Raw genomic sequence first — 27,653 nt, 5'->3', positions numbered from 1 at the left:
GTGCCTCCTAGGGAGCTCCAGAAATGAGTACTCAAGCCCACCACCACCTATCTTCGGATGGCTGGGCCAGACCCACCCTCCACCTTGCCCTGTGCTCCCATGGCTCTTCCTTGCTGTCCCCTCTGCCATCCTATGGCCCTGAGGCGTGGCCTCCTTTCTTCCTTTGTTGTAGCTGCCACTGTCCTCCCGCCACTGGCTGGCTTCCATTACTACAGGATGCCCGAGATCTCCCCCAGCATTGTTCACGCTTGACAGCAAGCAGCTGTTGGTGCCAGGGAGTTCGTCTGACTGTGACTTGGAGCAAAGTACTTGCTCCCTGAATTCGTTTCTTCCTCTGTAAATGGATGCTAATGATGCCTACACCACTGAGTTGTAGTGAGGTGAAACGTGCTCATATGGGAGTTGTTCCAGCCCAGGACCCTCAGTAAACAGAGGCTGCTCTCATAGCCTGCTTCTCTGTCTGCGCTATGTGATTCCTTGAGAGGATTCATCTTTGCCCCCAGTATCTTGCCTGGAGCATGGTGTCTTACTTATGTATTTGTTTTGAGAATAACCTCCTGGGGGCGCCTGGCTGCCTCAGTCCGTAGAGTATGCAATTCTTGATCTCAGGGTAGAGTTGGGTGTAGAGCTTTAAAAAATGTGTGTGTGTGTGTGTGTGTGTGTGTGTGTGTCTTCCTTCCTGAAGGTCCACCTAATTCTCAGGTCCTTTGTTTTGATCCATCAAAGGCTATGTTAAGGAGATTTGGTGTGTTTCCCTCTGAGAGCTGGAGAGCAATGACAGCCATTTAGATTGTTGCTATCTCTCCCACACCTGGCCTGGCACTGGCCCAGTCCCCAGGACAGGTTTGAATGTGTGCAGGTGAGTCACTAGCACAGGTGGGAGGAGGTGAGGAGGCAGGTGCAGGGAGTGGGTGAAAGGGCAGGGGTGGCAGCTGGTGGAAGGGCTCAGGAGCTCTCCCAGCTTCAGTACTCTGCCTGCCCTTGACCTGGGTGCTGTCACCAGTTCAAGACATTTCACCATCCCTAGCACCTGCCACAAATCAGGTGCCCAGTGGCTGCTGAAATGAGATGAAGAGCCACCAAGAGCAGGGCATTGAGGGCAAGGGCTGGAAAGGTGACCCAGACCTGTTGGCATTGACCTGCTACTTAAAGGTTAAGGAGGCGTTTCTGTGGTAGACCGGGACAGGGGAAGGGGGAAGACCAAGAGGGAGTGACCGAGGTCACAAAGAGCCCAGCTCAGCTGGTGTGTGTTTTAGGGAGAGGCTGCTCCACATAGTGGGAGTGGGGCTGATTGCTAAGGGCCGTGAATGCCAACTCAAGTAATCAAACTTGATCTTGATGCTGAAGCCAGTGTGGTACATTGAAGGGCCTTAGCCACAGGAGTGTGGTCCCCATGGCAATGTTTTGAAAGTGCCTTGTCTGTTTTCTTACGGAATGGGCTGTGGGGGGCGGGGGTGGATTGGAGATGGGAAGCCCAACGAAGAGGCTGCCACAGTCTTCTAGGCCAGAGGTGATGGTGACCATGAGCTGGGGGTTAGGGTGACCACAGAATGGAGATGAAGGCGGGTTTTCAAAAGTTAAGTAAACACAATGTAAAGGCTTGGCAACCTTCTTTGTGCCCCTTTGTGCTCCTTTGTTCTTCCTGTAAGCTCCAACTCCGGCCTCAGGTCTGCAGTCCAGTCCCCACACCCACCCACAGCGTCCCCCATTACCTGCAGAGCATCACGCACACTCCCTCTGGCCCAGCCCCCGGCTCGCCTCCAATCCCTTACGCTCCGTGGCTCCACCTCTGCTCCCTTTGTGCGCCGCGTTCTCCCTGCCCAGCCACCCCTCGCCACTGTCAGAAACACCTGCTCAAAGCCAGGCCACTGGCCAGGCCACGACTGACCCTGCAGGACTGACCCCGCTCCCCTCCACCTGCAGCGCCCCCCCCCCCAGCACCTCCAAGCTTCTGTAAGGGAGGAACGACACCGCCCATCTTAAAAAGCAAAAGTAGTGAACTTCCAGAAGGCCACTGCAGGGTGGGGCGAGCAAGGGCACAAACCCTATGGAGTCACTCGCTTCACAGGAGTCAGCTTGAGGATTTCAGCATCCTCGTTCGAAGATGCCGATGGGAAGTTGTTTTTAGTGTTGAAGGTTTGCTGTTGCTGTTCAGGTGGAGGAAGTGGAACAGAAGCAATTAGAACCCAGGACAGAAAGGATGATTTCCTCCCAGGCGGGCTTCTTGCCTAACCAGGACCCCGAAGCCTCCTTAGCGCAGTGCGGCACCAGTGCCAGCGGCCCTCTCCGGGAACTGCCAGGAGCCTGCGAAGAGGGGCGGTGGGGCACAGCCAGGCATGGTGCCGCCCAGCGAGCCACCAGGTTGCTGGTTCTTTGGCCTGGGTGGCCAGGCCGGTGGGAGCAGCTCTGTGGCCCCCCTCAAGTCTGAACTCCTGCGGGGGGCTCACGGGAAGAAACCTCAGGGAAGACCCTGCCTAGAGTCCCAGGCCAGGATGTCCATCTGAGCGGTCTTCCCGGCACCACGAGGGCGGTCGGGAACATTGGTGAGATGTCAGCCAGAGACCCCCGGCTTAAAACCTACCACAGCTTCCTCAGGATGAAGCACCTTTGAGGCCCTGCCGCCTCCTCACTTCCGCCTCAGCCCACTGCTGGGCTTCCTTCAGTTCACGCGGCAAGCTCCCCTCCCCCTCAGGGCCTGAGCGTGTGAAAGTTTCCTGCAGAAAAACTCCTGACCCCAACACCTTCCCGACCAGGTCAGAGGCCATCCTTTGCTCTTGTGTTGCCATGTGCCTCCCCTTTAGAGCCCACATCTGTGGCAGTCACCTCTCCCCAGATGGCTGGAGGGAGGGCCCCCTGGTGCCTGGAAGGACCAACTTGGCCATCCCGCATCTGGTTCTGTCAGGTGACACGGGTGGTGACAAATCCAATCTGGAAGGGGCTGTGGGGAGGAAGGCTCTGTCAGGGACAGAACTTCTCACAGGCATGCAACCACACTGGGATCCCAAGAAGGTTCTGTGCTCCCAACTTCAGACCCCATCATGTCGGCAAGGAGGGTGGTGGTGAAGCTAGGACAGCCAGCTGACTTGGGGGGGGGAGGGACGGGGGACTGAAAGCAGGGACCTAGGCCAGCCTACTCCCTCTCCCAAGCAAGACCCGAGGACCAGGGTTTGTGAGCACAAGGGGGTCCTAAGTTGAGGAAATGGAGGTGAGCTGTGATTAAATTCCCATCGTCGTCGTCATCATCATCATCATCATCTGTTCGCATGGGAGCTCAAGATAAGAACTGGTTGATTCCTAAAGATAGTTGTCTGCCCTAAATCTCTGGTCTGAGATGCAAACCAACCCCAGGGCCTGGCCTTCTTGCAGAAGGAGAGAGAGGACACAACACCAGAGGTGACCACTGCCTTTATTGCCTCTGTGCTGGGGTCCTGGGCTTGGGTTTGGAGGTATCTGGGGGGAGTAGGTGACACTGGGCCCAAATTATTGCTACTTGGCAAGGTCACCTTGGGACTTCCCATAGTGCCCTGAGTGTGGGTAGGCATGGACATGCAAATGATATGCAAATGACATGCAAACCAACCCAGGATCCTGCCGAGGTCTCTGGTGCAGCCAAGGGTGCTGGAAGAGTTGGAAGCCTGCTAGCCCAGGAGGGTGATGGGGACACCCAGGTCCTTACCCCACACTGGAGATCGATCCGGCCCAGCCTCAGGGGTCGAGGTTTGGTGGTGGGGGGTGGGGGTGGTGTCCCTGAGCATCAGCCCTGGTTCTGCTGCTGGCTGAGGAAGAGCAGAAGCCTGGCCCCAAGACAGCAGGAAGAAAGCAGGGTACCCACTAGGCAGCCAGACAGCCCGAGGCCCACCCAGAGAGGGAAGCGACCTCCTCTGTGTCACACAAGCCTGGGACAGAGGCGACCAGAATCCAAGCTTCCTGAGCCAGGCAGAGGCCAGAATGCCTCAGAGGCCAAAGCTACAAACAATAAAATACGCTAATAAATAAATAGAAAGCAAGCAGCCCAGTCCCTGATCCCTGGGCTGAGAGACTCTCCACCAGCTGGGTTTTGGGGGGAAGGCTTGGAGAGCCCGCCCCCAGGTCTAAGAGTGGCAGCGTCCTTGGTCTTGGTGCTGAGTTGACCAGTCCAGAAGCTCCAGAAGGAGGCAGGTAGGGCCCCAGGGCCTTGGCTTATGCAGGTCAGGCTCAGTTATTATTCATAATCCACCAGGAGGCTAGGGGTCAGAGGTTGAGGGTTAGAGGCCATCAGGGGCCCACTGCCACTCCCTAGGGCTGTAGAGCGGGGTCGGGGGCCACAGCATACCTGGGAAGAACACAGTGGTGAGGGTGTCTGGAGCACGCAGGTGGTCAATGAGGACGCGCTGGAAGGCCTTACTGCAGGCAGACTGCTGGTGCCTGGGGAGGGCCGTGGAGTCACCTGAGGCTGGAGCTGGTCCCCCGAAGAGCAAGACCACATGGTTGAGAGCTCCCCACCCCCACCCCGGTCCTGCTGTCTGGATTCAGATCCCAGTCCTACCTCACATTGGCCCTGAGCCTTGGTTTTCTCTCTGTGAAATGGGGACAATAGTGCCTACCGGGCCAGGACACTGGAGGGATTACAGGAAGTAATATGTGGGTGCTTGGCATAGACTGTGGCACGGTGTGTATACACTGAGTGCCTGCCATCTATTGTGGATCTGCCATTGTGTTCAGCCTTCTATACACCATCTCATTTGGCTCATGAAAGGGTAGACCTATTATGACTCTCATTTTGGAAAGATCCCTGGGGCTCAGAGGGGATAAGTAAGTAACTCTCCTGAGGTCACACAGCCAGTGAATAATAAAGGCTGATTTGAACCCAGGCCTGACTCACTCCAGGGCCCATACTCAATATGAACTTTCAGATACCATTCATACCTTCTCCAGGAGGCCTCATCCCGCCAGAACTCATAGAGGGTGAAAGAGGCATTGTCCAGCATCTTCTGGGCAGACACACTGTGGGGCCAGAGAGATGGCCAGGCCAGGCCCAGGCTACCACCTCCACTGCCCACCCAGCCAGGGTATCTAATGGGAGCCCTGGCCCAGGACACCCGGCCCCAGCACTTGGCCCTGCTCGCCCTCCTTCCCCGACTTTGGCCAGCCCGTTAGCCGGCTAGGGACTCACTGCAGGCAGTGGCTCTGGGCCCCTGTAAAGTCCACATAGCAGCACAGGGCACGGTGGAAGTCCTGCAGGGCTGCCTCCGCCACGTGCACCTGCCTCTGGGCCACGAGGATGTGCTGGCAAGAGAGGCAGCCTGGTGAGCCAGGGTAAGGGGGGGGGGGACAGGGGAGGGGCTGGCTGTGGCCTTCAGGAGGACCCTGCCCTTCTTGACTTGCACTAGTCCCGCCTACCATGAGGTCAAGCTCCTGCCCCAACCTGGCCCCCAGTATCCCTGCCTCCATCCTCCCCTCATAGCCAAGATCACTTCCTAGAGCCAGCCACTGTCCCTCTCTCCTGCAGGATGCCACCACTTCCCCCTCCAGCCTCCGCCCACACCGCCCAGACCCAGCTTTCAGGAATGCAGATGAAGTGAACTCGTGCCCAGAGAGGGGCAGTGATTTCTACAGGGTCGCAGAGCAAGAGCCAGAACCCAGCACCTGCCAGGCTTAGGGGATGAGGGCTGGGCCAAGCCTGGGAAATGGGCATGTGTATAACAGAGGCCAAGCAGGCAGCAGGCCCCGTTAAACCCTTCATTTGATGAGCACCTCCTCTTGGCCCAATGCCCAGTTGCCTGTGCCTCCCCTGGACTCACCGAGTCAGGCCCCTTGGTCAGCTCCTCTTCACGCAGGGGTTCGAGCCGGGGGGCCTGGAAGGGACACAGCGTGGGCAAGCCCCCCGGCGTGTGCCTGGCGTAGGTGGATTCCAGGACGACCCTCCGCCCCCGCCCCGGGGCACCGGCCAGCTGGCCACTCACCTTACACTCGAGCTGGTCAATGAGCTCCTGGAGACGGTTGACCTGGAGCCGCCACTGCATCTCGGCCTCTGAGCTCTGCCCTGGGGTGGGAGACCCATGGGGGTGAGTCGGGCATGGGCCCCCTCAGGTTGGGAGGCTTCTCAGGATGAGCTGAGGGGCAGTGGAGGAGCGGGCACTGGGGGCACCTGTGTCTGAGGAGCCAGGAGACCAGGTGGGCGACCGACTGACGCTCCGCGGGGCCCTGCGCCCTGCCCGCCGGCAGCCATGGGGCCTGCTCTGTACCTCCACACTGTCTTCGTCTGACCTAAGAGAAGTGGAGGGTCAGCGCACTGCTCCCAGACCCACAGGCCAAGGGCTGGGGCCCCAGCACAGGGCTGGGCCTGGGTGGAGCACGACAGGCTTCCCAGGACACTGAGGCCCAGCCTCGAAGCCAGCCACCCCCACCCCCTTCACCCCTTCTTGGCCTCCCTGCCCAAGAACAAGAATAATGGGCTCGGGGATGCTGCAGCTGCGGAATGTGATGGAAGCCGAGGGCCCTGGAATGTGGAGACAGTGACCAGCAGGGCACCTCCCATACCGTGGGCCACGGGCCTGGACCTCCAGGGTATCCGACGCTCCTTCCAGCGAACTCTGCAGGGCTTGGAGCTGGCTCACGGTCTCCCGCAGTAGGAAGCGGGTCACAAACTGGTCCACCTTGGAGGCCCGCTCATATTCCTGGGGGCAGAGGGGGGCATGCTCAACATATCCTGGCCCCAAGCATGCATTTCTGAATGGGGAGCCAGCGCCCTGCTCCCCCAGCCCTGCCCACCCAAGCACCAGTACAGCATCAAGAGCAGAGAGCGTGCAACCAGAGGACAGTCCGGGGACTGGGAGCAGGGCCTGGACCCTCCTCGTCTGCGCCTGGCCTCCCTTCCTGGGACACGTCAGGCCTCCTTACAGGGAGGCATCTGCCATTTTCTGGGCCCTAAGGCCCCTTCCGTGTGGGGCCACTACCTTCAGCCAGTGTAGCCCCAGGCACAGCCAGGCTGGTGGGAGGAAGGACAGGTCACAGGGCATCCAGAGGCATCATGAGGCAAAATGATGGTGTGATGTGGCCCCAAACTCATAATCTATCATGCGTTCATTCAAGCACTCATCCACGCAACAGATAGGTACCTTCTACTGGAGCCGCAGATACAAGACAGCCAGGCCACTGTCCTTACACACACGGCACTGACTCCTACATCACTAGCCTCCACTCAGCCCCTCCCAATGTGGTCAGAGAGACAAGGCCGACATGCCAGGCCTACACTGCCCATTTGAGATGTTCAAAGATTCTCCAACTACCTTCACCTCCTTGTGTNTAGCCATCTCACCGAGCTGTTGAAAAACTTCAGTGAGTCCATTCCTACTTAGGACACAGCCCGGGATGGGAGTCCTGGTGCTTGCCCACCCTCCACAGGGGGCCCCGGAGGCACCATCCGTCAGGGGCTTCATCTCCTTCCATGACCTGCCTTGGCTCAGCCATCAGATGGGCCCTGCTGGGCCACGCTTATGAGCTGGGAGGCAGGAACAGAATGGGGGCCGGTGCTCTCACTCTTAGGCCAGTGGTTTCTGCCCTGTCTCCGAGCCTAGTCCCCAGACTTCCTGGCCTCGCTCTGAGCTCCGTGAAAGCCTTCCAATAAATTCCATTTTGAGCACTTAGGATGGTCAGTCTCTGTTGCTTACAACCAAAATACCCCGCTGACACAAGCACCCACTCTATGCCATGCCCTGTTCCAAGCAGAATTTCATTTCATCCTCATAACAACTTATAAGAACCATAATGGACCCCAATTTGTAGATGAGAAGATTGAGGCCTGGAACAATTGACTACCTTGGCCGAGATCACACAATTAGTTAGTGGCAGAGTCACAATTCAAACCCAGACCACAAAAATTCCTCTCTACTCACCACTAAACACCTTACAAGCATTGCCTCATTCGCGATTATTAGCGCAGTTTTACAGCTGAGAAACCAAGGCCAGAAGTCACAGCCAGAGTAAATGGAGCCAAGATTTGCCTGTGGGTCCTGGGAGGAGGAGCTTAGAGCCTAGAGCTGGTGAGGTTGACCCATGAGGTCACAATGTGGCCTCCGCAGGATAGAGTGAGGGCAGTGTGCCCCTCCCCCAGCCAGAGGGCAGGGCAGAGGCAGCGGGGGCTGGGGCCCCCAGTGGTGACCAGCCCTGCCATGGGAAACAACAGTTCTCACAAGAGGACCAAAGTGCCCAAACGGGCCTGCAAGGAGAGGCCACCCGACATGGACAAGGCTGGGCAGAAACAGCAGTTCTTCAGCCACCTCAAGCAGAAGAAGCCAAGTGTGAGTGCCAGGGTGTTAGGGGCAGGTGGGAGTCAGGGGAACTTGAACAGGTGGGCAGGAGGGGATGCTGGGAGTCTATGCCTTATGGGCATAATTGGAAGGGCTTGGATAACCCCTCTGAGGATGACAGTTCCAGGAACCCACGTGGTATGGTTGGGTCCTAAAAGCCCAGAAGGGAGGGCAGGGATTCAAGCAACCAGGAGAAATTAAGAGACTTGGGAGCCCAGGACGGTGGGGCAGGAAGGGATTCTCCCAACTCCGCACGGATGAGGGCTCGGCATGGGGAATCAGCTCTAGTTGGTGCCACAGGGGGCTCCCTTATGCCCCCTTTCCAGCTCCCAGCCTCAAAACATGCTACTTTCCCCCATCTTCGAGTGGGCAGAGGCCCTGGATGGGGTCCGGTGGGTAAGGGTCCCAGCACTACGGCTGGGAGGGCAGGCAAAGATCCCATAATCGTGGACGGTGCAAGTCCCAGGAGGTCAGCCTACGGTGGGTTAGAGCTTCCAGAGGGAAGGCAGGTGTCCTGGGCAACGGGACAGGGGGAGACCCACTCCTGTCCCTGAGCACGCGGGAGTCCTGAAAACGTAGAGGGGGCAGAGTCTTGGGAGACGGGATCCTCAGGAAGAAGGCGCGGTAAGCTCTTCCCCCTCACGCTCCTGCCCCACCCCCAGGCCAAGATCCTGCTGCTTTTCCCCTTGGACAAGCGACAGCAGCTAGCCGAGGTGGCGGCGGGCCCAGGCGCGCGGCCCGGGCGGCCAGGCGAGGACGCGACGGGTGCCCCCGTGGGCTCCCCGGAGGCGGCGCCCATGCTGCGAGGAGCGGGCGACTGCGCTGATCGGCGCGAGGGCGCACGCGCGCGTGAGATGAAGAAGATCTTGGTCCTGCTGCTGCTGCTGGACGCGCGGCTGCAGGAGGCGGGGCGCTGCGCGNCCAGCCGAGGAGCAGCGGCGCAAGCGGGGCCGCTGCCCTCGCCCGCGGCCCTGAGCTCCCGGCCGAGCCCCCGGCCCGTGGCCCAATAAAGAGCACATAGCAACCGTGGCTCCTGCTGGCTCTGTCCGAGGCAGCGCAGAGCTGGGTGGGGGAAACTGAGGCCCAGAGCAAGGCAAGAATGAACCGGTAGTACTGAGGGCAGAGGTACGGCAATGGCTTGGCGCCAAAACTGTGCCTTCTCCTTCCTTGCGACCCAAGGGTCATAACCCCTGCCCCCAGGTGGGGAAGGGGCTCCCTGCTACGGTGGAGGGAAGCTATTTCCCTCCTCCTCCAACTCCGGCCCGGGTCAGACCTTCCAGGTTTGCAAGCCCAAGGTGGATGAGTTTGGGCAAACCCCGGTTTGGCCACGCTAGGAGGTGGGACCTGCTTCCAGCAGAAGCCTAACATCTCCAAAGAGTCCCCCAACAAGTCCTTCTTTGGCAGGGGGAGGGTCCCAGGCAAACAGCCACCACCACCCTGGAAAAAACTGTGAGGGTCCCACGGTCAGCAGGGCTGGGGCCTGAGACTCACATCCTGCCTGTGAGAGCACCCAGGAGAGGCTGGAGTCTGGGGGCTTCTGACCCCTCACTCCTACCCCATTCTGCTTGGTAACTCCCCAGTCACCTCATCGCTTGCCTCTCACCCTACCCTGTGCCACCCCGTTCCCCACGCTGCAGCCAGAGATGTCTTCCAAACCACTTAGCTATCTGTAGGACAGTTCGCTCGGCTCATAAGCTCCCACTGATTTCTCCAAAGCCCCGAGGGAAACGCCCAAACTTCCGGCTGGCATGTGTAGGCTCAGGGCTTTCCCTCTAGGCCTCCTGAGTGACTCGTAATCTCACCCTTGCTCTGACCATATTGCTGGAGACTAATCACGCCCCTAATCCACCCAGGAGAGGCCTGGTATGTTATCTGTAAGAAAGACCCAGCTAACTTCTCACTTTCCTGGGTCCCAAACCCAGCTCCAGCCCGGAGTACTGCTCCAGCCCTACCGAGCCTGTAGCCAGCCTTCCACTGGTGACCACCTCAGAATGTCCCAAAGGGGACAGATGCAGCAGGGGGTGAAGGTCCCAGCTCATTAAAGACACAGGCCCGGCTTCTGCTACAGATGCACTTTCGTTAGTGTCAACACGATCGACATCTCTTCCATATCCCCTGCATCAGGCTGGAAGTTGCATGACTCACAGCATCTCCCCAAATGCTTGTAAAAGACCCTTTCCGACCATCCATGTGGTTACAATCAGGATAACCATGTCCTTCAATGTGGCCACACATCCTGGCCATACGTGACTGGCCCAGGCTGGTCCTATCAGCCTCTTTCCTGGGACTGTAATTCAGGAGCTGTGAGAGACTGTTTTTTACATGAACACGCAAGGGCTTAAGCCAGTCTTCAGAAGAACAAAACAATGCAGAGTCTGTACACATCCTGCAGCCAGGCCCTGCATCCAGCCTGTTCCTGAAACCTGATTTCATCTTTGTCTTCAGTATCCATAACACTTACAAGATCCTTGTAATCAAATCCCTATTTTAGCTTAAGCTCACCTGAGTAGGTCTTCTACTTGCAACCAAAATGATCCTAAAGAGACCCTAGACTCGCCTCTGCCAAGACTAGAAGGGCCCTTTTTCCTGGATGAGGATTATTAGTACGTTCTGGAGGAAGAAACTGAGCCCAGAGAGAGATTAGGACTTGCTCAGGGGGGCACAGTGAGTCATCTTCAGAACGGAGTCACAAACTCAGGTCCACAGGAGTCCATACATGGAAGCCCCTAAAGGTAGGGTCCCTATGTGGGCCACCTGCTACAGATCTGTGATTAAGAGCTTTCCCTTCAGCCTTGGGGGAGGGGGGCCGGGAGGGAGGAGAAGTGCTGCACATCTGGCCAGAGTACATCGGATAATCTGGAGTGCTCTGGTTGTGCTGGACCGCTGAGGTCAGGTCCCCTGATGCCAAAATCACTCTCTTGGCCCTGTCCCAGGAGTGAGGATGAATCCAGCAAGTTTTCATGGAGGGAGAGGTCTGCGGAATACAGCAGGTACTGAGGACTGAGGTCACAATGAGTCCGATCCAAGTTCTTCTCCTTCCTTCTCTCACCACCCCCCCCCCCCCCCCCACCTTAAGTCAAGGCCAAGAGAGAGGTGCCAGGAGACTGTCTGGGGCTCAAAGACCGGACTGGACTCCTGGGTCCCCAAGAAAGAATATATGTCCAGAGGACGTTGCCATAAGGCCATCATTGTTAGAGCTCTGCTGCTCCCAGAGGCTTCTCATCTAGAAGGATCGGGCGAGGCCCTCTCAAAGTCTACCTCTGCCAGGACTGGGGGAGCAGAGCCGCATAGTGGAGGTGCATCCCCAGAGGGGTGGGCCCAGTCCAAGGTGGAGCCTTGAGCCTTGAGCTACAGGAGGGCAAAGAGGCCCAAAAACGGCCTGAACCCCGCAGGAGTGGAGACTGACACTTGAATTAGTGGCGGGTCCTCAGGCCTGTGGGCAGAGCCAAGAGCTAAAAAGAGACGTCCAGTCTGGCTGGAAGAGTGGGAGCTCGGGACCAGAGGCTGAAGCCAAGAATTGAGGGCACTAGTTCTGTAACCAAAGGCAGGGATTTAGGCCTGGGGCCAGGGCCAAAAGCTGAAAGGTGGGCCTCCAGTGAGGCCGGGGGCAGGGCCCAGCCTCCGAGAGGGGTGCCTCTGGCAAATGGCGGGGTCGAGCCAGGAAAAGCAGCGGGATCGGGGACTGGGAGGTCGGCGTCCGGGAGGTCGGCGTCCGGGGAGTCCGGGAGCCGCCGGCTCCGGCGGCCGCCCTCGCTGGGCCGCGTGGCGGTGGTGGTAGAGGAGGGCTCGGGCTTCATCAAGGCGGGTTTCGGGGGCGAGCGCCAGCCCCGCCTGGTGCTGAAGAGCTCCAGCCTGGTGCCCGCCTGGGACCGGCCGGTGCTGCCCGGCGCACCCGGCGACGAGGTGGCGGGCCGCGTGGTGCGGGCGCATCCCATCAAGCACGGCATGGTGGTGGACTGGGAGGCGCTGGAGGGGCTGTGGGAGCGCCTGCTGGTGGGCGGCCTGCGGGTGTGCCCGGAGCAGTGGCCCGTGCTAGTGAGTGACTCGCCGTCGGCACCGCCCGCGAGCCGCGAGAAGGTGGCCGAGCTGCTCTTCGAGGCCCTGGCAGTGCCTGCGTGCCACATGGCCAGCACGGCGTTGCTGGCGCTCTGCTCCACGGGCGCGTTCAGCGGGCTGGCCGTGGAGGCAGGTGCGGGCGTGTGCCACGCCACGCCTGTCTATGCGGGCCACTCGTGGCACCAGGCCACCTTCCGGCTGGACGTGGCAGGCAGCACGCTGTCGCGCTACCTGAGGGACTTGCTGGTGGCAGCGTGCCCCGATCTATCGCTGCGGGCCTTGCCCCGCAAGGCCATCACACAGCTCAAGAAGCACTGCTGCTATGTGTCGCTGGACTTTGAGGGTGACCTTCAGAACGCTGACCGCCACCATCCGGTCAGTCTCTGCTTAGGCACTGGGTGCTCCATCTGCCTCAGCAGCGAGCGCTTCCGCTGCCCGGAGCCCATCTTCCAGCCGAGTCTGCTAGGCCAGGCTGAGCCAGGACTGCCTGTACTGGCCTTCCAGGCGCTGCAGAGGGTCCCTGCAACTTTACGGTCACGGCTGGCTGACACTGTGGTGCTGGCCGGTGGTTCCACGCTTTTCCCTGGCTTCACTGAGCGCCTAGAAATGGAGCTGGAGGCACAGTGCCAGAGGCACGGCTTTGGGGCACTTCGGCCTCACCTGGTTGCCAGCCCTGGGCGTGGCACAGCAGTGTGGACAGGCGGCTCCATGGTGGCCTCCTTGCGCTCCTTCCAACAGCGCTGGATAACCCGGCCCATGTATCAGGAGTGGGGCTCCAGGCTGGTGCACGAAGCGTTCAACTGAATCATGCTGGGCTGGAGGGGAGGTGCCACGTGAGGGGCTGCAGAGGCTCGGTAGGCTGAGCTATAGCTCTATCAGGAATTGAGTGCCAAATAAAAGTCTCAAGTGATTGGAGCTGGCAGAGTCATCATGTGCCGATGGGTCGCTCCCACCCCTGACTGAGCCAGGAGGAGGTGCTCGAGACCCCAAGGACCCTCCCTTTGACCTACAGTTTGGATCTACCCTAACCAGTGCCAGTTCAGAGAATACCAGTCCAGGTGCCTACCTCCAGGGCCCTGTTTCCATGGCAACAAGGGAGACAACACCCCCACTTGTGTCCAGGCCACAGATACGAAAATTATCACAACACATCAACCGCTCATCATGTACTATTTGGATTCCCATCCTGTGTCAAGCTTCAAGGGGTGAAAACCTACTAAAGCCCATGGGGAAACAACCAGAAAAGGAAGTCCTGTCCTTGGCTGATCATTGACTCACCGAGGGCCTCAGTTCCCCTTTGTGGGGTCAGGCACAATCCTGGGCCTCCTCACAGTTCCCGCCTTGCCTCCTTATTAAAAGCTATGGGACAAAGGGAGGTGGAGACATGTCTTAAAAGGAACACACAAAGGGAGGGGTGGCTTGTGTTTCTGAAGTCACTATCTAAAAGCCTAGAGCCCGGGGTTTTAAGCACTGTTTGTGCTTGTATGTGCGTGTGGCCACACATGCATACAAACTCTTGGGTGCACACATGCCTGCCTTACTTACACATGCGCGTAGGCCAGGCCCTGCCCCTCCAGGTTCCACACACCAGCATGGGCCTGTGGCCGCGTGTGAGCATGTCCCACCCCTAGCCCCTCCCTGCGGGGTCCTGGGCTTGATACTCAACAGTTAGGTCTGGCCAATAGTAAAAACAGCAGCAGCAGGAGCTCCAGGTACCAAGTGGCTGCTGTGTGCCAGGCACAGCTCTGGGTGCTGGGAATAGAGAACAAGGAAGACAAAAATGCCTGCCTTTGTTCTCATTTAATTGTCACATCAAATGTCTGGAGGTGAGCTCTATTATTATCCCCAGTTTACAGATGAGAAAACTGAGGCCCAGAAAGACAAAGGTACACAGCCAGCAAGTGGGAGAGAACCCAAGCCTCTAGCTCCCCAGCCCTGAGCCATGACAGTAGAGGCTCCCACAACATAGCAGACACCCCTGCCCTCGCTCCAGGTCCTCCACCATCAACCCCTCCACTCACCAGCTTGGTGGTGTCCATGGCAGTGAGCACTGCACAGTTCAGCGACTCCAGCGCGGCCAGCACAGGCTGGTAGACACCCAGGTGTTCTGAGAAATAGTCTGCGGGCAGAGAAGGGGCTCAAAGGTCCCAGACCACCCCCTCCTCCTGCTCCACGGTCTCATTTACCCAACCTGGGATTCCTCAACTGCCAACCAGGCCTCATATCCTGAGCCCATCTCATTCCATTAGCAGAGAAGGAACAGCCTCGAAGGAACATCATGCCCACCTGCCTAGGGGTGGCAGACCAGAGCTCCCCTGGACCTACTCACCACACAGTTTCTCTGTTTCCAAATTGCTGCAGGAAAGAGAACAGCACCCTTCAGTCCCACAGACTTAAGCTTGGTGACCTGAGACTTTACAGCCAGTGTTCCTCCCATTGCCCACTGCAGCTCAGCCTGATGAGGAGGCTGCTTCTGCCCCCACCACAGCTTAAGCTGCTCAGTGGGCCAGCGGGGGCAGCAAGGGTATCACTGAGGGCAAAATTCAGACCCATTCTTGGCCTCCTAGGGGATCTCAGGCCCTCGGAGAGAAATGTGGACACAGGCCAGGGAGGAGTGGTCAGAGCCGGGAAGGAAACACCAGGTCTGGAAGTCCAGAGAAGGCCTGGGGTATTACTTGGTAGGTTAGGGAGGCCTTCCAGAAGGAGGGTGCTTAAATTAGGCCTTCAAGGACAAGGAATTTGATTGGAGTGTCTGGTGGTGGGGAGGTAGCCACACTGCAAATACAAGGTCCAGCCCAAGCCTCAGAGTAGGGAAAGGCATGGAAGCCTTAAACGCCAACCCAGAGTCTGGAATTTATTCTAAGGAGACGTTGGGGGAGAGGCAGGGACAGCTGTGGATGCGTATGTGCCCATGTGAGGAAGCATGGGGAGGGAAGCATGCAGACTCCTGCTGAGTCTAGTAGATGTGGGAGCGCACACGGGGAGGTACGTGCGTGTTCATGCACCTGCATCCACGGGTGGAAGCAGGCGAGGCCCAGCTATCTTCAGGCATCCTCTTGTCCTTGCAGGAAGCGGGAATGGGGAGGGGGGTTGGGGGGACACCTGTGGGCTGAACCACGGCTGGTGACTCAAACCTGGCTATTTTGGGGTCCCAGCTGGAAGGAGTGTGATGGACAAGGCTGGAGCCAGGGAGGGGGGTGAGTGGGCGGGTAAAGCTGGCATCAAGCCCTGGCACCTCTCTCCCTATGCAACGCCCCATCCTCCATAAGGAACCAAGGCAGCAGGGGACACCGCGGGGCTGGGACAGCCTAGCTTCACATCTACACCCAGCTCACCCACCCGCTCTCGTACTCACTCAGTGGGGTGCCCATCAATGCCGCTGAACAGCTCCCGCAGCTCCGCAGGGCTGAGAACCCCATCAGCAAAGTAATTCTGGAACTCCTCAAATGAGAGCTTACCATCATCTGGGGTGGGGGGCAGAGAGTAGAGCTGGTATCCCTGACCCCTGGCCGCACCCCTGCCACCAGATTCAGATCCAACCCCTCCCCGCCGACCCTCGACCCTCGAAGACTACTTGGCCAGGTGGAATGGAATTCTGAGCTTGGTGGGGAGGACCTGGCTGTTGGGGACAAAAGGGCCTCCAGAGGTACCCACTTAAGGCAACAGGGCCCACTTTGCAGGCACCCAAAGGACAAGACAGCACACACGTGGCATTGCATAGGGACTCAATAAATGTTTGCCAAATGAAGAAGCAAATGGAAAGCCTGGGACACAGCCAGATCATGGCAGGACCTAGACATCACTCGGAGGACTTGGGAGCTGAGTGTCTGCCTGCCAAGCCTGGCTCTGGGCTGCTCTGGATCCACTCCCTTCACAGAGAAGCCACCGGGAGGCAGATGAGATCTTCCTAAGAGTCGGAGCCCCTGCAAGGAGCAGGCTGGCAGGATCAGGAGGGAATGACCTCCTCTCCACAGGGGCCATGGAACAGTCTAAGAGCACCAGTGGGATGGTCAGAGACAGTGGGGATTTGCCTGTAAGATCTCTAAGCAGATGGGGTTGGGGGAGCAGAGCTGGGGAGGGGGTGGGGATCTGAGCCTTCCCAGACAGAGTGCTGTAATCCAAATGAGACCATGTGTGCCAGCTGATCAACGGGCTGGGATATGATCCTGTCTCCAGGAGGCTGAAACGCCAAAGGGTCTAGGACCCCAGACAGAAGTAAGCCCAAGGCTGACCAGCTGCCTCGGCTCAGACCCTCACCTGGCCAATCAGGAGACACTGGGCTACTCCAAGCTTCTGTGGGCAGCAACTTGCCTGCGGGCTCCCGTGAGGGCTCCTGCATTAGCTTTCAAAGTTTTCCCAAACCAGGGTCTGAGCATGCCCAGGACCCGGGGCAGGGGAAGCGGACTCCCTAGACCTGGCAAACTCTCCCTGGGTCCAGCTGGTTGGTCATATGGAAAGTTACTGAGCCCTCTAAAGACTGAAGAGCACAATCCCCCACAGGCCTCATCTCCATCGCCCCACGTTTCCAAGTCCCTTAACATAGGAAGCTTGGGACCAAGCATGACACAGACTTGGGTTCAAGGCCCACCACTCAATGACTGTGTGACTTCAGGCAAACTGCTTCACCTCTCTGGGCCTGGGCTCCTTAGTCTGTAAAATGGGGTGAAGAATTCCCACCTAGCTGGTGTGTGAGGACAACATGAAATCATATAGAAGGGTTACCCATACCTGTGCCAGGGCACTGTGCGAGAGTATGCCCCCACTTCCAGCCTCTGGCTAAACCACATCCCCTCCACTCTCCATCGTGCCAAGCTGAACTCCAAATGGCACTCCCTCTGGGAAGGACAGCTTGACTGATTCTCCTGATTTGGGTCTCCCCAGGATTTTTCCCTATTCTAGACTGTGCTCCAAACTCGTGATGCTCCCCTGAACCTCCTTGATGGCCCCCACCCCTCCCCACACTGTAGACCCAAGGGAAGGCACACTCACCATTTTTGTCTGCTCTGCGGAAAACCTGGAGGACAAAGGGGCAGACGGGAGCTGTGAGTGCCACCTGGGAGGCAGAAGGCCCCCACCCAGCTCATCAGGGCCCCAGCTGGCCAGCCTGCCTCCCCCAACCTTGCCTTTCCTCCTGCTCAGCCTGGTTCCAACCCCCTGCCCAGATCAGCCCTGCGGGAGATTTTCCAACAAGGGGGGCACAGGAAGATCACACAGCAGGTCCCACCGCTTGCTCAGTTTTCCTGCGGGTCCTGGCCCCACAGGGGGTGCTCCTCACCAGCTTCCAGCTCCCCCACCTCCCACACCCAGAGTCTACGCTGGGTTCTGTCTGATGTATCAGCCCTCGGCACAGTCCCAGCTTGAGGACAGTGGGGAGATGGGCCAAGTTCCTGGGCACTTGTCCCAGACCTGAACCCCTTAACTCTGCATCATGGCCATGGACCATCCCAGACTCTGCCCACTCCAGGCTCTTTCCCTGTGTGCTTAAGACCCTAATATGCAGTGGCTAGTTCGTTCTTTGTGGGTGTCTGGGGTTAACCCTTCCAGGGCTGGGGCTTCCTATGAGGCTGACTCAGTATGAAGGCCTTGGACAGGCTCGTGTGTGCATGCACATGCCTGCACACACATGTGCACAGGGGAGTGTGAGTGGCAGAAAGCAAGGGTAGACCGACTGTATTTACAGAGAAGCAGAGATGAAGGGCAACAGTGGCAGATAGAAAGGAAAAGAGTCAAGGCGTAATCAGGGACCAGAGACTTCCAGGTCATCCGAAGCAGCCCAGCAAAGGGAGACCAGCACATCTGGCAAGGAGGGGCCGGCCAAAGTCTGGACAAAGAAGCCTTATCAATTCCAGGTCCTGAATGCCACCCCTCTCCAGCTGTTTTCTCAGGATCAGTGAAGTGTTGGGATGAATCTAACCCCTAGACAGAAGCCTGACTCAGAGAAGGTCTGCCACTGGCTCAAGTCACACAGCAGCACAGTGTGGCCTGGCTGGGGCAGGTGGAGATGGCAAGAAGGGGTGTTATGCTGTGAATGAGGGCACCTGGGGCCACACCCAAGCATGCTTCTGTCTCCATGTGTGATTGTGGACATATTCCTAACTCCTCCCTCCTTGGTTTTTCCATCAGGGAAGCGGGATGGACAGATCCCTTCCATCCAGGACTGTGGTCAAGGTGCTGAGTCACTGGGGGCAGCCAGGAGGGGACAGGAGTCCGTCTTTCCCACAGGCAGAGACCTCTGAAGGAAGCGGGGGGCATGAGTGGGCCACGATGGGGCTGGGCACTAGGGTGAAAGGGGAGGAAGAAGCCCAAGGCAGTGGCTGAGGCCTGGCAAGGCTGCCCTATGTTGGTACCCCTGGGGGTGCTAAATGGCCACCTACCACACATAGGAAGGAGGCACAGACCGCTGGGGGCAGTCCTGACCAACTGTGGGACCCCAGGGCCCCTGGGTCAGATCTACAGGACTCCGGGAGCAGCACTGCATCAGGAGTCCAGGGGCTGTTTATTCTTCCAGGCTCCCTTGACTGGGTCAGCCCAGCCTGAAATTGCCACAGAGGGGACTGCTCCTGTGATCAAGTGTTGACAGCCCCTACTGCAGCAGACCCGTAAATGGGGTGGACTAGGGAGTGGGGGGCAGCAGCGGCAGTGACACCGAACCAGGAGATGAGGAGAGTGAGAGACAGAACGGACAGAAAGGAAAAGAGAAAAAGAGAAGGGAGAATGGAGACAGCAGGGTCAGAGAGAGATAGTGAGAGGCAGAGACCCAGAGACAGAAGCAGGGCACCAAAAGACCTGGAGACAGAGAGACGCAGAGACGGGGGTAAGGAGAGACAGCGAGAAACAGAGAGCCCAGCGAGACACAGGGAGAGAGCAGACAGACCTGGTGAGACTGACAACCCCAGGGCTGGAGAGCCTTCGCCCCCTGCCCGCTCCCCACTCACGTCCTGGAAGAGCGTNCTCGCCTTCACGAATGGAAAGGCAAACTCCAGCCGCCAGGTCGGCAAGAGCTGCACAACGTAGGACACCTTTCGCCTCCGCAGCTCTGTTATCAGAGGCTCCCGGAGGGTTGGCAACTGTGGAGTAAGGAACCACCCGAGGGGTCACTGTCAGCCGGGACTGGCTGCGTAAATGACAAGTGACAGTCGGCTTGGGAGTACTACACAGCCAGCAACAGAACGGAGGGCTGCGTGTGTCCCACACCACTGTAGGGTCAACAAAGCCAACTGCAGAACAGAGTGACACCTTGTGGGGAAGACCTGCAAGGGACTTCAGCCGAGCGTCTGTATCCTTTTCTGCAAAATGGGGTAATAGTAGATACCATCTAGGATTGTTGTGGGGACTCACTGACTATACAGGGCTTAACATAGGTCCTGGCTCAGATAAAGCTCACCTAAGGGTTAAACAGATCCGTGTGGGGGCGCCTGGGTGGCTCAGTCGGTTAAGCGTCCGACTTCAGCTCAGGTCATGATCTCATGGTTCGTGGGATCGGGCCCCACTCAGGCTCTGTGCTGACAGCTAGCTCAAAGCCTAGAGCCTGCTTCAGATTCTGTATCTCCCCCTCTCTCTGACCCTCTCCTGCTCACGCTGTCTCTCTCTCTCTCAGAAATAAATGAAAATATTAAAAAAAAAACAAAAAAACAAAACAGATCTGTGTGTATGGCCTCCCAATCACCCTCCCCTCCCCTTTCAAACTCAACTCAGTCCTTTTTACCCTCCCCTCTGCCATTCTGGCCCCTCTTCAATTCATCCTCCACATAACAGCCAAAGGGAGTTTTAAAATATAAAACAGGGTATGTCACTGCTATCTCAGACTCATCAGTGAGTCCCTGTCCCCTGAATAAACCCCAACACTGAACTTCCCACTCTAGCCCTCCCCTCAGGACTCCACACTGGTTTCTCTGAGGTCCTCTGTGCCACCTCCCCCCCCCCTCCTGCCCTGGGGCCTTTGACCACAATGCCCTGTCTGCTAAGTGGGTTCATGTTTTCCTCCTCAGGTAACTATCCTAGAGCTCTCAGCTCAAGCCATCACCTTTTCCAGGAAGCCCTCTGATTTTCCCATTTGTGTAAGTCTCTCCCCAAGAGCCTCATGAGGGCAGGGAATGTGTCCCCAGAACCTGAAAGAACCTGACACATCATCAGCCTGTTTTAATTATTTGCTCCATGTTTACAAATGCCCAGAAACATCTGGAAGGAACACAGCAATCAGAGTGGCCTCTCTGAGGCTGGGAAAAGGAAGGGAGTTCACTTACCACTTCATTGGATCAGTTTCTAAGTAAGGACAAAAATGGTGATGAAGCCTGCCTTTCTTGTGGCTGGGAGGTTCAAGGGAAATGAAACCAAGTAGAGGCAGGGAGAGGGGAAGTAGACAAGGGGTGTTTTCCCAGCAACCTTGACCTCTCCCACCCCCAGATTTGCTCCTTGTACACAGTCCCAAAACCCAGCCCAAACACCATCAAAATATTTATTAAAACCAAAGCAAGAGGGAACAGAGCAGTTAGAAAGGCAAATCAAAGTGCAGATTGGAGGGTAGGGCAGAGCAAGAAGTGGGGTAGAGGGGGCACTTCAAATGCCACAGGAGGGAACCCTGTGGTCTGGGCTAGGGGAAGCCCTTGACCCACCCCTCCTGCCCACCCTGTCAGTGAAGGTCCCCCACTCACCTCTCCCATCTCACATCCATCCTGGGGGGCAGATGGGGTCCTGCAGTGACCCTCTGGGAAGGGACCACCCCCTCAATCCACCCATGGCTGTCAGTCAGTCAGTCAGTCTCCCTCCCTCACTTTCCCAATAAATAAACCGCTCAGGCCTCAGCTCCTTCGGAGTGGGGCAAATTACAGCTTAGGGACCCCTGCCCTCGCTCAGGGGTATAAGGAGTTGGGGCATCAGTCCCACACCCCTCCTACCCTTCGCTGGTGCCCCAGGCTTGCCAAAGAGGCCTTGATAAATAAATAACGCTCCATTAAAGCTTCGATCAGAAAAACCTTTAAGACGACAGAAGTGCTCTCGCTGTCCTGCAAACAAGCAGGCCAAGGCCTCGCCACCTGGCCTGGTCAGCACACAGGATTCTGGGGGCAGGTGGCCACCCTGGGCCTCGTGGGGCCCCTGGAGCAAGGAGACCAAAAGTGCAGTTAGAGCCCCCACCACGCGCACACATGGACTCATGCACACACACGTGGACACACTGGGGCGTGTTTTCAGTGCACGCACAGATGTGTTCACCTTCATTCCCCGGTACATGCACACACACATGCTCACACACCACTCACCCCGTGTACACACATGTTGGGTGCTGGGTGCATGCACATACACACCACAAACAGAATCCTTCCCTTCCTGGCTTGCTCAGCCTCCTGGCAGTAGCCAGACTCCAGAGCTAGAAGCTTCTGGAGACAGGGGAGATAGGGTATAAATTAAACATTTCCAATCGGGCTGGGAGGACGGCCAGGGGCAGGGGGCTCCAGGGCTGCAGAGACAGGGTGGGCATCTCAGGAGTCCCTGGTCCCCCCTAAGCCCCATCAGAAATCCAAGGGGGTAAGGTCCCCAAAGTCACAGTCGAAGAGGTCTTTGATGCCCTCACCCTCCTCAAGGCCAAAGTGGTAGTCGAGGGCCTCGTGGGGAGGGGACAGGCTGATGAACTCCTCAGGGAGGAGGCCGGAGAAGTCCTCCCGCACATGCTCCAGGAGTGAGTCGGCCGCCACCAGCGGGGACAGGCGGTCCTCGTCCACAGGGGCCCGCAGGCCACCCATCCGGGAAAGCAGAGGTTCTGGGGAGACGGGGGAGCATCACAGGCCAGGGACGGCCCGCAGGGAGGGCAGCGGGGCTGTCATGCCTGCCCANGACTGGCTGGGGTCTGCAGCAGGGGATGAGGAGGGAGATGATGGTGGTGGCACTGTGGTGGCAGGGTCAACTGCCCTGTCTTCCTCCCCAGAAGCCGTCCCCTGGGACGAGGTCTTCCCAGGGCTGATGCCGCCTGCAGTCTCCTCAGGGCACAGGAAAACGTCAATGGGGCCTTGCTTGCTCTTAAGGGAGATCTGAAAGGTCTGGGTGGAGGCAGCAGGCAGGATAAATTGAGGCTCGGCTGACCACCGGACCCACCCCAGCCTGTCTTGGTCAGGTCTGGAGTCCTGAGTCTCACCTCTGAGGAATCTATGGCTTGGAGTTGGGTCTCAGGAGGGGCCTTGATCACCATGACCATCTGCTCTGCAGGGTCTGCGATGCTACGAAGGTCCTGGCAGGTCACGTAGGCCAGGGTTGGTGGAGTCAAGGACCATGTGATCTTTAACCTCTGGGGCCACCCACCCAGAGGATTCCTAAGAACGCACACCTACCTAGTCTCTCCTGTCCTCTCCACCCCCCACCCCAGGGCCTGGCACATAGTTGGTGCTTCGGCCTATGTCACACCTTGAGCCCCGATTTCCACGTCTGTACAGTGAGACCATTCTACCCATCTAATCCCAAGTTAATGATGACTGCCTGTAATAATTTCATGTAAGTTATGTAAGACAACTCCAGGCCTGGTGCTGAGAATTTATTCTGACCCATGATCTTGGTGTCAGTTGGTGGTTGTCTCCAAAACTTATAAACATAATCTGAGTATTCACTAAAAACAAACAAAACAAAAAACTTATTTTAAAATAGTTTCTAGGGGGGCGCCTGGGTGGCTCAGTCGGTTGGGCGTCTGACTTCAGCTTAGGTCATGATTTCATGGTTGATGGGTTCGAGCCCCACGTTGGGCTCTGTGCTGACAGCTAGCTCGGAGCCTGGAGGCTGCTTCAGATTCTGTGTCGCCCTCTCTCTCTGACCCTTCCTGACTCATGCTCTCTGTCTCTCAAAAATAAACAGACATTAAAAAAAAAAAAGTTGCTAGGGACACCTGGCTGGCTTAGTCAGTGGAGTGAGTGTGCAACTCATAGTCTTGTGGTTCTGAGTTCAAGCCCCATGTTGGGTGCAGAGACTACTTATAAGTAAAGTCTTAAAAAAAAAGTTACTATTTTTGGAAGACAAACAAGAACTGAGATCTTTAACTCTGAAGTTATGGCCACGGGGCACCTGGGTAGCTCAGTTGGTTAAGCATCCAACTTTGGCTCAGGTCATGATCTCATGGTCCATGGGTTCAAGCCCCAAGTCGAGCTCTGTGCTGACAGCTCAGAGCCTGGAACCTGTTTCAGATTCTGTGTCTCCCTCTCTCTGCCCCTCCCCTGCTTGCTCTCTCAAGAATAAATAAAGTTCATTTGAAGTTACGGCCACGTACTGAATCACTACCAAATCAATGTTTGCTATTGCTTCTACTAGGTTTTCTTGTTTTAATCTGTGCAATTTCGGAATTGATTACTTTCCCCTTTTCCAGATGTAGCTGAGGCTCAGAGAGGTTAAGTAACTTGTCCAGCATAACAAGTAAATGCTGAGCCCAGAACGTGCATCCAAAGCCACAGCCCTCTCCTGAATCCATGGCCCAGGGTAGCCTCACAGTCCCACTTGGATGGGACCCCCACCCGCCAGTCCTGTCCTCCATGGCAGCAGTCCCAGAGATCCAAGGATATCGCTGGCTGTCAGAGTCCTCAGAAAGCAGCCGCAGTTGTGCGGTACAGATATGGATGAGGTGGTCCAGCTGCCGCTCACTTTCCTGCAGTTGCTGGAGGTCCTGGGTCAGTCCTTCAAGCCGCCCACCGATCCCCACTGCCGCATGGCTGCCTCTGCAGGAGGCAAAGAGAGGGCTTGCAGCTCCTGGCCCAGGAGCTCTGACCCGCAGCACTCAGTCTGCTGCTGCCTGTTCTGTGAGATCTAAGCGAGCCTTTGTCCCTCTCTGGGAAGCAGCAGAGGGCTGAAGCTGGGCTCCAAGTCAGACTGGCAGGGGTCTAAAGTTGGGCCTGAAGGTCTCAAAATACCAACATCTCCCTTACAGGAGGCAGGATAAGTAAATGATGGTGCAGGCATGCCGTGGAATACTATAAGGTTGTATAAAAGGATAAGCATGCATCAGATGTACAGACATGGAAGCACTTCAGACATGTGGTTAAAAGAAAAAAAAATGATGCAGAATGGAATGATCTGCTAAAAACGGAAAAGGCAGGTGTGTCCATAACAGAGGAGTAGGATGACAAGGGGAGCAGAGGAGAAAAATAAAACAAGAATTAACAATAAAACAGATGTGTTAGACAATCCCATTGATGGCAACAGAGGGCAGAAGAGTGATCACCTAATGGTATCAGGGGTGGGCAACAACTGGGAAAGGGCACAGGGAACTTTCTGTGGTGCTGGGCGTGTTCTTTATTTTGATCTGGAGGGTGGCTCCCCAGGCGAAGAAATACATGAAGGCGCATTAAGCTGCATATGTGAGATCTGTGTACTTTCCTCAGAGAAGCCACCTCCACTCGCTAAGCCCCCATTTCCCCAGCTAGATGACAAGGACACAGGCAGCCACAGTGGGTTCTGCTCTCAGCTCCTCCAGGCTGGTCCAGCCCTGCGCCTCAGCCTCTGCCTGCCCTCCTATTTGGCTGGTACCTACAGCCACTGAATGTGGTTCTTGGACTTCTTGGCAATGAGCTGGATGCCCTCGAGGACATTGGTGATGTCATAGATGCGCCGTTTCTGCACCTTCAGCACCTCGGCTGCCCAGTTCAGATCAACAACGCCATCAGCTGAGCGGCTCAGCAGCTCCAGGAAGCGTTTGGTGGTCAGATTCAGCGAGGTCTCATAGCGTGACTTCTCCCCTGGGGATTTCACACCTGGGGGTCCAGGCGAGGTGGCTCCCTCAGCACCACCCCACCCCCAGGCAGGCCTTCCTGGCAATGCAGGGCAGAGGGATAGGGGTGGGAGGGGTAGATGGCTCCTTCCCCTTGGCCAAGCCGACAGGGAGGCCCTGTGGCTGCTGCCTGCCAACCACATGGCATTCCTTTCCTGGCTGGGGAACTCCCCACCCCCCAGGGTCTGGGGAAGCCATGCCAGGCGGCCACTCCAGCTGCCCCTCGGGGCCTCCAGAGGCCTGGCTCAGGTCCATGCCTGAGAGACCAGAGCTCACTTTGCAAGCTTATTTGTCTGTCCACACCCCCAACTTGGGCCTGGTCAGGGGGCCTGCCCCAGCCCAAGTTCTGTGGGTACCTTTTCCTGGGTGGCGGCCTCTGCCCCGGGCTGGCCCACTGCTCTCGGCCAGGTACTGATGGTCAGTTTCCAGGTCCAACCTCCGCTTTACCTGTGGCAGAAACAATGGGATGATGCCCAATACCCAGGAGTGAGGCTACAAGAGACCTGACTTAGGGCTTGATGCTCCTGGGCCACCCCTGCCCCACTTTCTCTACCGGGACACTTAGTGTGTGAGGGATCCCAGGGGACACAATCCTACTACACAGGGCAGATCACTCAACCGAAGGGCAAAAGAACCGAGTTCAAGTTCTAGCTCCACCACTACCTCCCTGGGGGCCTGTGATGGTTTAAAAATATGTCTGCAAATTTCTTTTTGTTTTTAAGTTTATTTGTTTTGAGAGAGAGAGAGAGAGAGAGAGGACCCATAGATGCATAGTGGGGGAGGGGCAGAAAGACAGAATCTGAAACAGGTTCCATGCTGTCAGCGTGCAGCCCAAAGCGGGACTCAATCCCACGAACAGTGAGATCATGACCTGAGCAAAAATCAAGTTGCTTAACCGACTGAGCCACCCACGTGCCCCTGCCTGCAAATTTCTTGGTACTCTCCCTTTCAAAAGATTAGGGCCTAATTCTTCTCCCCTTAAATATAGACCTGACCTGGTAACTTGCTTCTAAATGAGCAGTGTGATGGAAATGATGACAAGTCACTTCTCAGACTGGGTCCGAGACGCACTGGGGCTTCCTCCTTGTTCTCTGTGTTGGATCACTCACTCTGGGGAGTGCCACGGCCATGCCACACAGGCCCAGAGGGCAAGGAACTGAGACTTCCTGCAGTAGCATCCCAGGTGAGCCTAGACACAGCTCCTCCAACCCTCGTCATGCCTTCTGATGACTGCCACCTGGCCCAACACTTTGGCTGCAACCTCAGAAGAGACCCTGAGGCAGAGGCACTGAGCTAAGTCTCCTCTGAATTCTTGCCCCACCAAAACTATGTGATAATAAATGCTTGTCATTGTTTTTTTTTTTAATTAAGCTTTTAATTTCATTTCTCGCATAACTGACATACAGTGCTGTATTAGTTGTTTGTTGTTCTAGGCCATTAGGATACAGGTCCCTCGGACAAGTCGCCTCCTCTCTCTGGTTTTTGTTCGAACATGGAGGCAGCTGGTGCTCACACATGCTCTGCATGTTCGGTCCATCCTGTAAACTAGCAGCACAATAATGGCTCCATTTTACAGATAAAGTAACTACTCAGAGAGGCCCCCGGTCATACCGCCCAGAAGTGGCTGAGCCAGGATCCCCACCCTGTTATCACCGTGGGGTGATAGAACACCCCATGAGTTGGTCACACACACTGGAGGAGGGAGTCTCACAGGCCTCTCAGGTGCAGCCTGACCCAAACCAGCCATGCCCGCCCCGCCATCACACATAACCTGAGTTAGAACGTTCAGCAGCCATGGCCTCACACATCTAACTGCCAAGAAAGCCTACCACCACAGCCACTATCTCCTCCCATGTGGGCCACTCAGCCACGTCCCCGCCTCCATCTGTCCCTCTCAACCCTAGTGTCCTCCTCTGTCACTTCTCCACGTGCACTTCTGCAGACACGTTTTGTCACAAACCTGTGCCCCCAAGCCTTAGCCCATACTGGTTCCCTCCCTCCTACTCTTCACACCAACTCCTTCCACCTCTGGAGGCAGGCACCTTACCCATCACTTACGTCTTTCTGATCCTGCAACAGACTGTGTCCCTTCTCCTGCTAAAATGCCTCATACCTGACCTTTCCCCACATTATCTCTCAATGCAAATTTCTGCAGATGTGTTTCACCCGGAAGGCAGTGCCCCTTGGGGGCAGGCACTGGGCCTAAATAGCCACTGTATGCAGTGCCTGGCATCAACTGTTTATTATATGAACCTCTGCAGACCCTGCCTCAGACTGCATTCACAGGTTCCCTCATGTGTCCCGGGGATAGAAGCACTCACATGTGCTGAGTGCTCTTGTGTGCTGAGTACAGCTAAATAATTGCTTCACCTGCATTCGGTCATCAAACCCTCTGCCCAGACTCTGCCAGCAGGTGCCATGATGACTTCTCCACTGCCCAAGGAACCTACACCTCGGAAAGGTTGCATAGGCGGTGAGAGGCGGGGCCAGCATGTGAGCCCTAACAGGCGGCACTGAGCCCACCTTCCTATCTACCACGAGTCCTGCCTCCCTGGAGCCTAGTCCAAAAGTTGGCC

At 56.9% G+C, this 27,653-nt stretch overlaps 4 protein-coding genes across 4 annotated transcripts; 2 read left to right on the top strand and 2 right to left on the bottom strand.

Moving 5' to 3' along the window:
• Positions 1-3,389: 3,389 nt before the first annotated feature.
• NECAB3 (N-terminal EF-hand calcium binding protein 3) lies at positions 3,390-21,560 on the bottom strand. The gene is made up of 15 exons (XM_077769373.1): positions 21,555-21,560; positions 21,239-21,346; positions 19,280-19,411; positions 17,334-17,358; positions 15,700-15,808; positions 14,674-14,699; positions 14,366-14,463; positions 6,520-6,656; positions 6,128-6,246; positions 5,943-6,022; positions 5,781-5,834; positions 5,153-5,265; positions 4,906-4,983; positions 4,313-4,404; positions 3,390-4,223 (listed from the first exon to the last, which is right to left on the bottom strand). The coding sequence occupies exons 1-15, from the start codon at positions 21,558-21,560 to the stop codon at positions 4,195-4,197; spliced, it is 1,206 nt and encodes a 401-aa protein (XP_077625499.1). The 3' UTR covers positions 3,390-4,194.
• Positions 7,948-9,298, top strand: CUNH20orf144 (chromosome unknown C20orf144 homolog). The gene is made up of 2 exons (XM_077769365.1): positions 7,948-8,279; positions 8,951-9,298. The coding sequence occupies exons 1-2, from the start codon at positions 8,046-8,048 to the stop codon at positions 9,296-9,298; spliced, it is 582 nt and encodes a 193-aa protein (XP_077625491.1). The 5' UTR covers positions 7,948-8,045.
• On the top strand, positions 12,167-13,251 carry ACTL10 (actin like 10). The gene has a single exon (XM_077769392.1). It carries the CDS (start codon positions 12,234-12,236, stop codon positions 13,146-13,148), a length of 915 nt encoding a protein of 304 aa, XP_077625518.1. The 5' UTR covers positions 12,167-12,233; the 3' UTR covers positions 13,149-13,251.
• On the bottom strand, positions 21,498-26,207 carry E2F1 (E2F transcription factor 1). Its single transcript, XM_077769372.1, is given in 6 exon segments — positions 21,498-22,375; positions 22,471-22,585; positions 23,876-24,028; positions 24,841-25,060; positions 25,434-25,524; positions 26,187-26,207. Coding segments are annotated over 6 exon segments (1,125 nt in total). The 3' UTR covers positions 21,498-21,850.
• Between the last annotated feature and the right edge of the window lie 1,446 nt (positions 26,208-27,653).

Source organism: Crocuta crocuta, unplaced genomic scaffold (genome assembly GCF_008692635.1).
Source record: "Crocuta crocuta isolate KB4526 unplaced genomic scaffold, BGI_CrCroc_1.0 scaffold445, whole genome shotgun sequence".
Taxonomy (NCBI): Eukaryota; Metazoa; Chordata; class Mammalia; order Carnivora; family Hyaenidae; genus Crocuta; species Crocuta crocuta.
Note: the sequence above shows the minus strand (reverse complement) of the source record. Positions and strands in the feature narration are given on the sequence as shown.

What these genes read in the sequence shown, in the direction of transcription:
- ACTL10 (XM_077769392.1), top strand. Translation starts at nt 12,234, where the DNA reads ATGGTGGTGGACTGGGAGGCGCTGGAGGGGCTGTGGGAGCGCCTGCTG.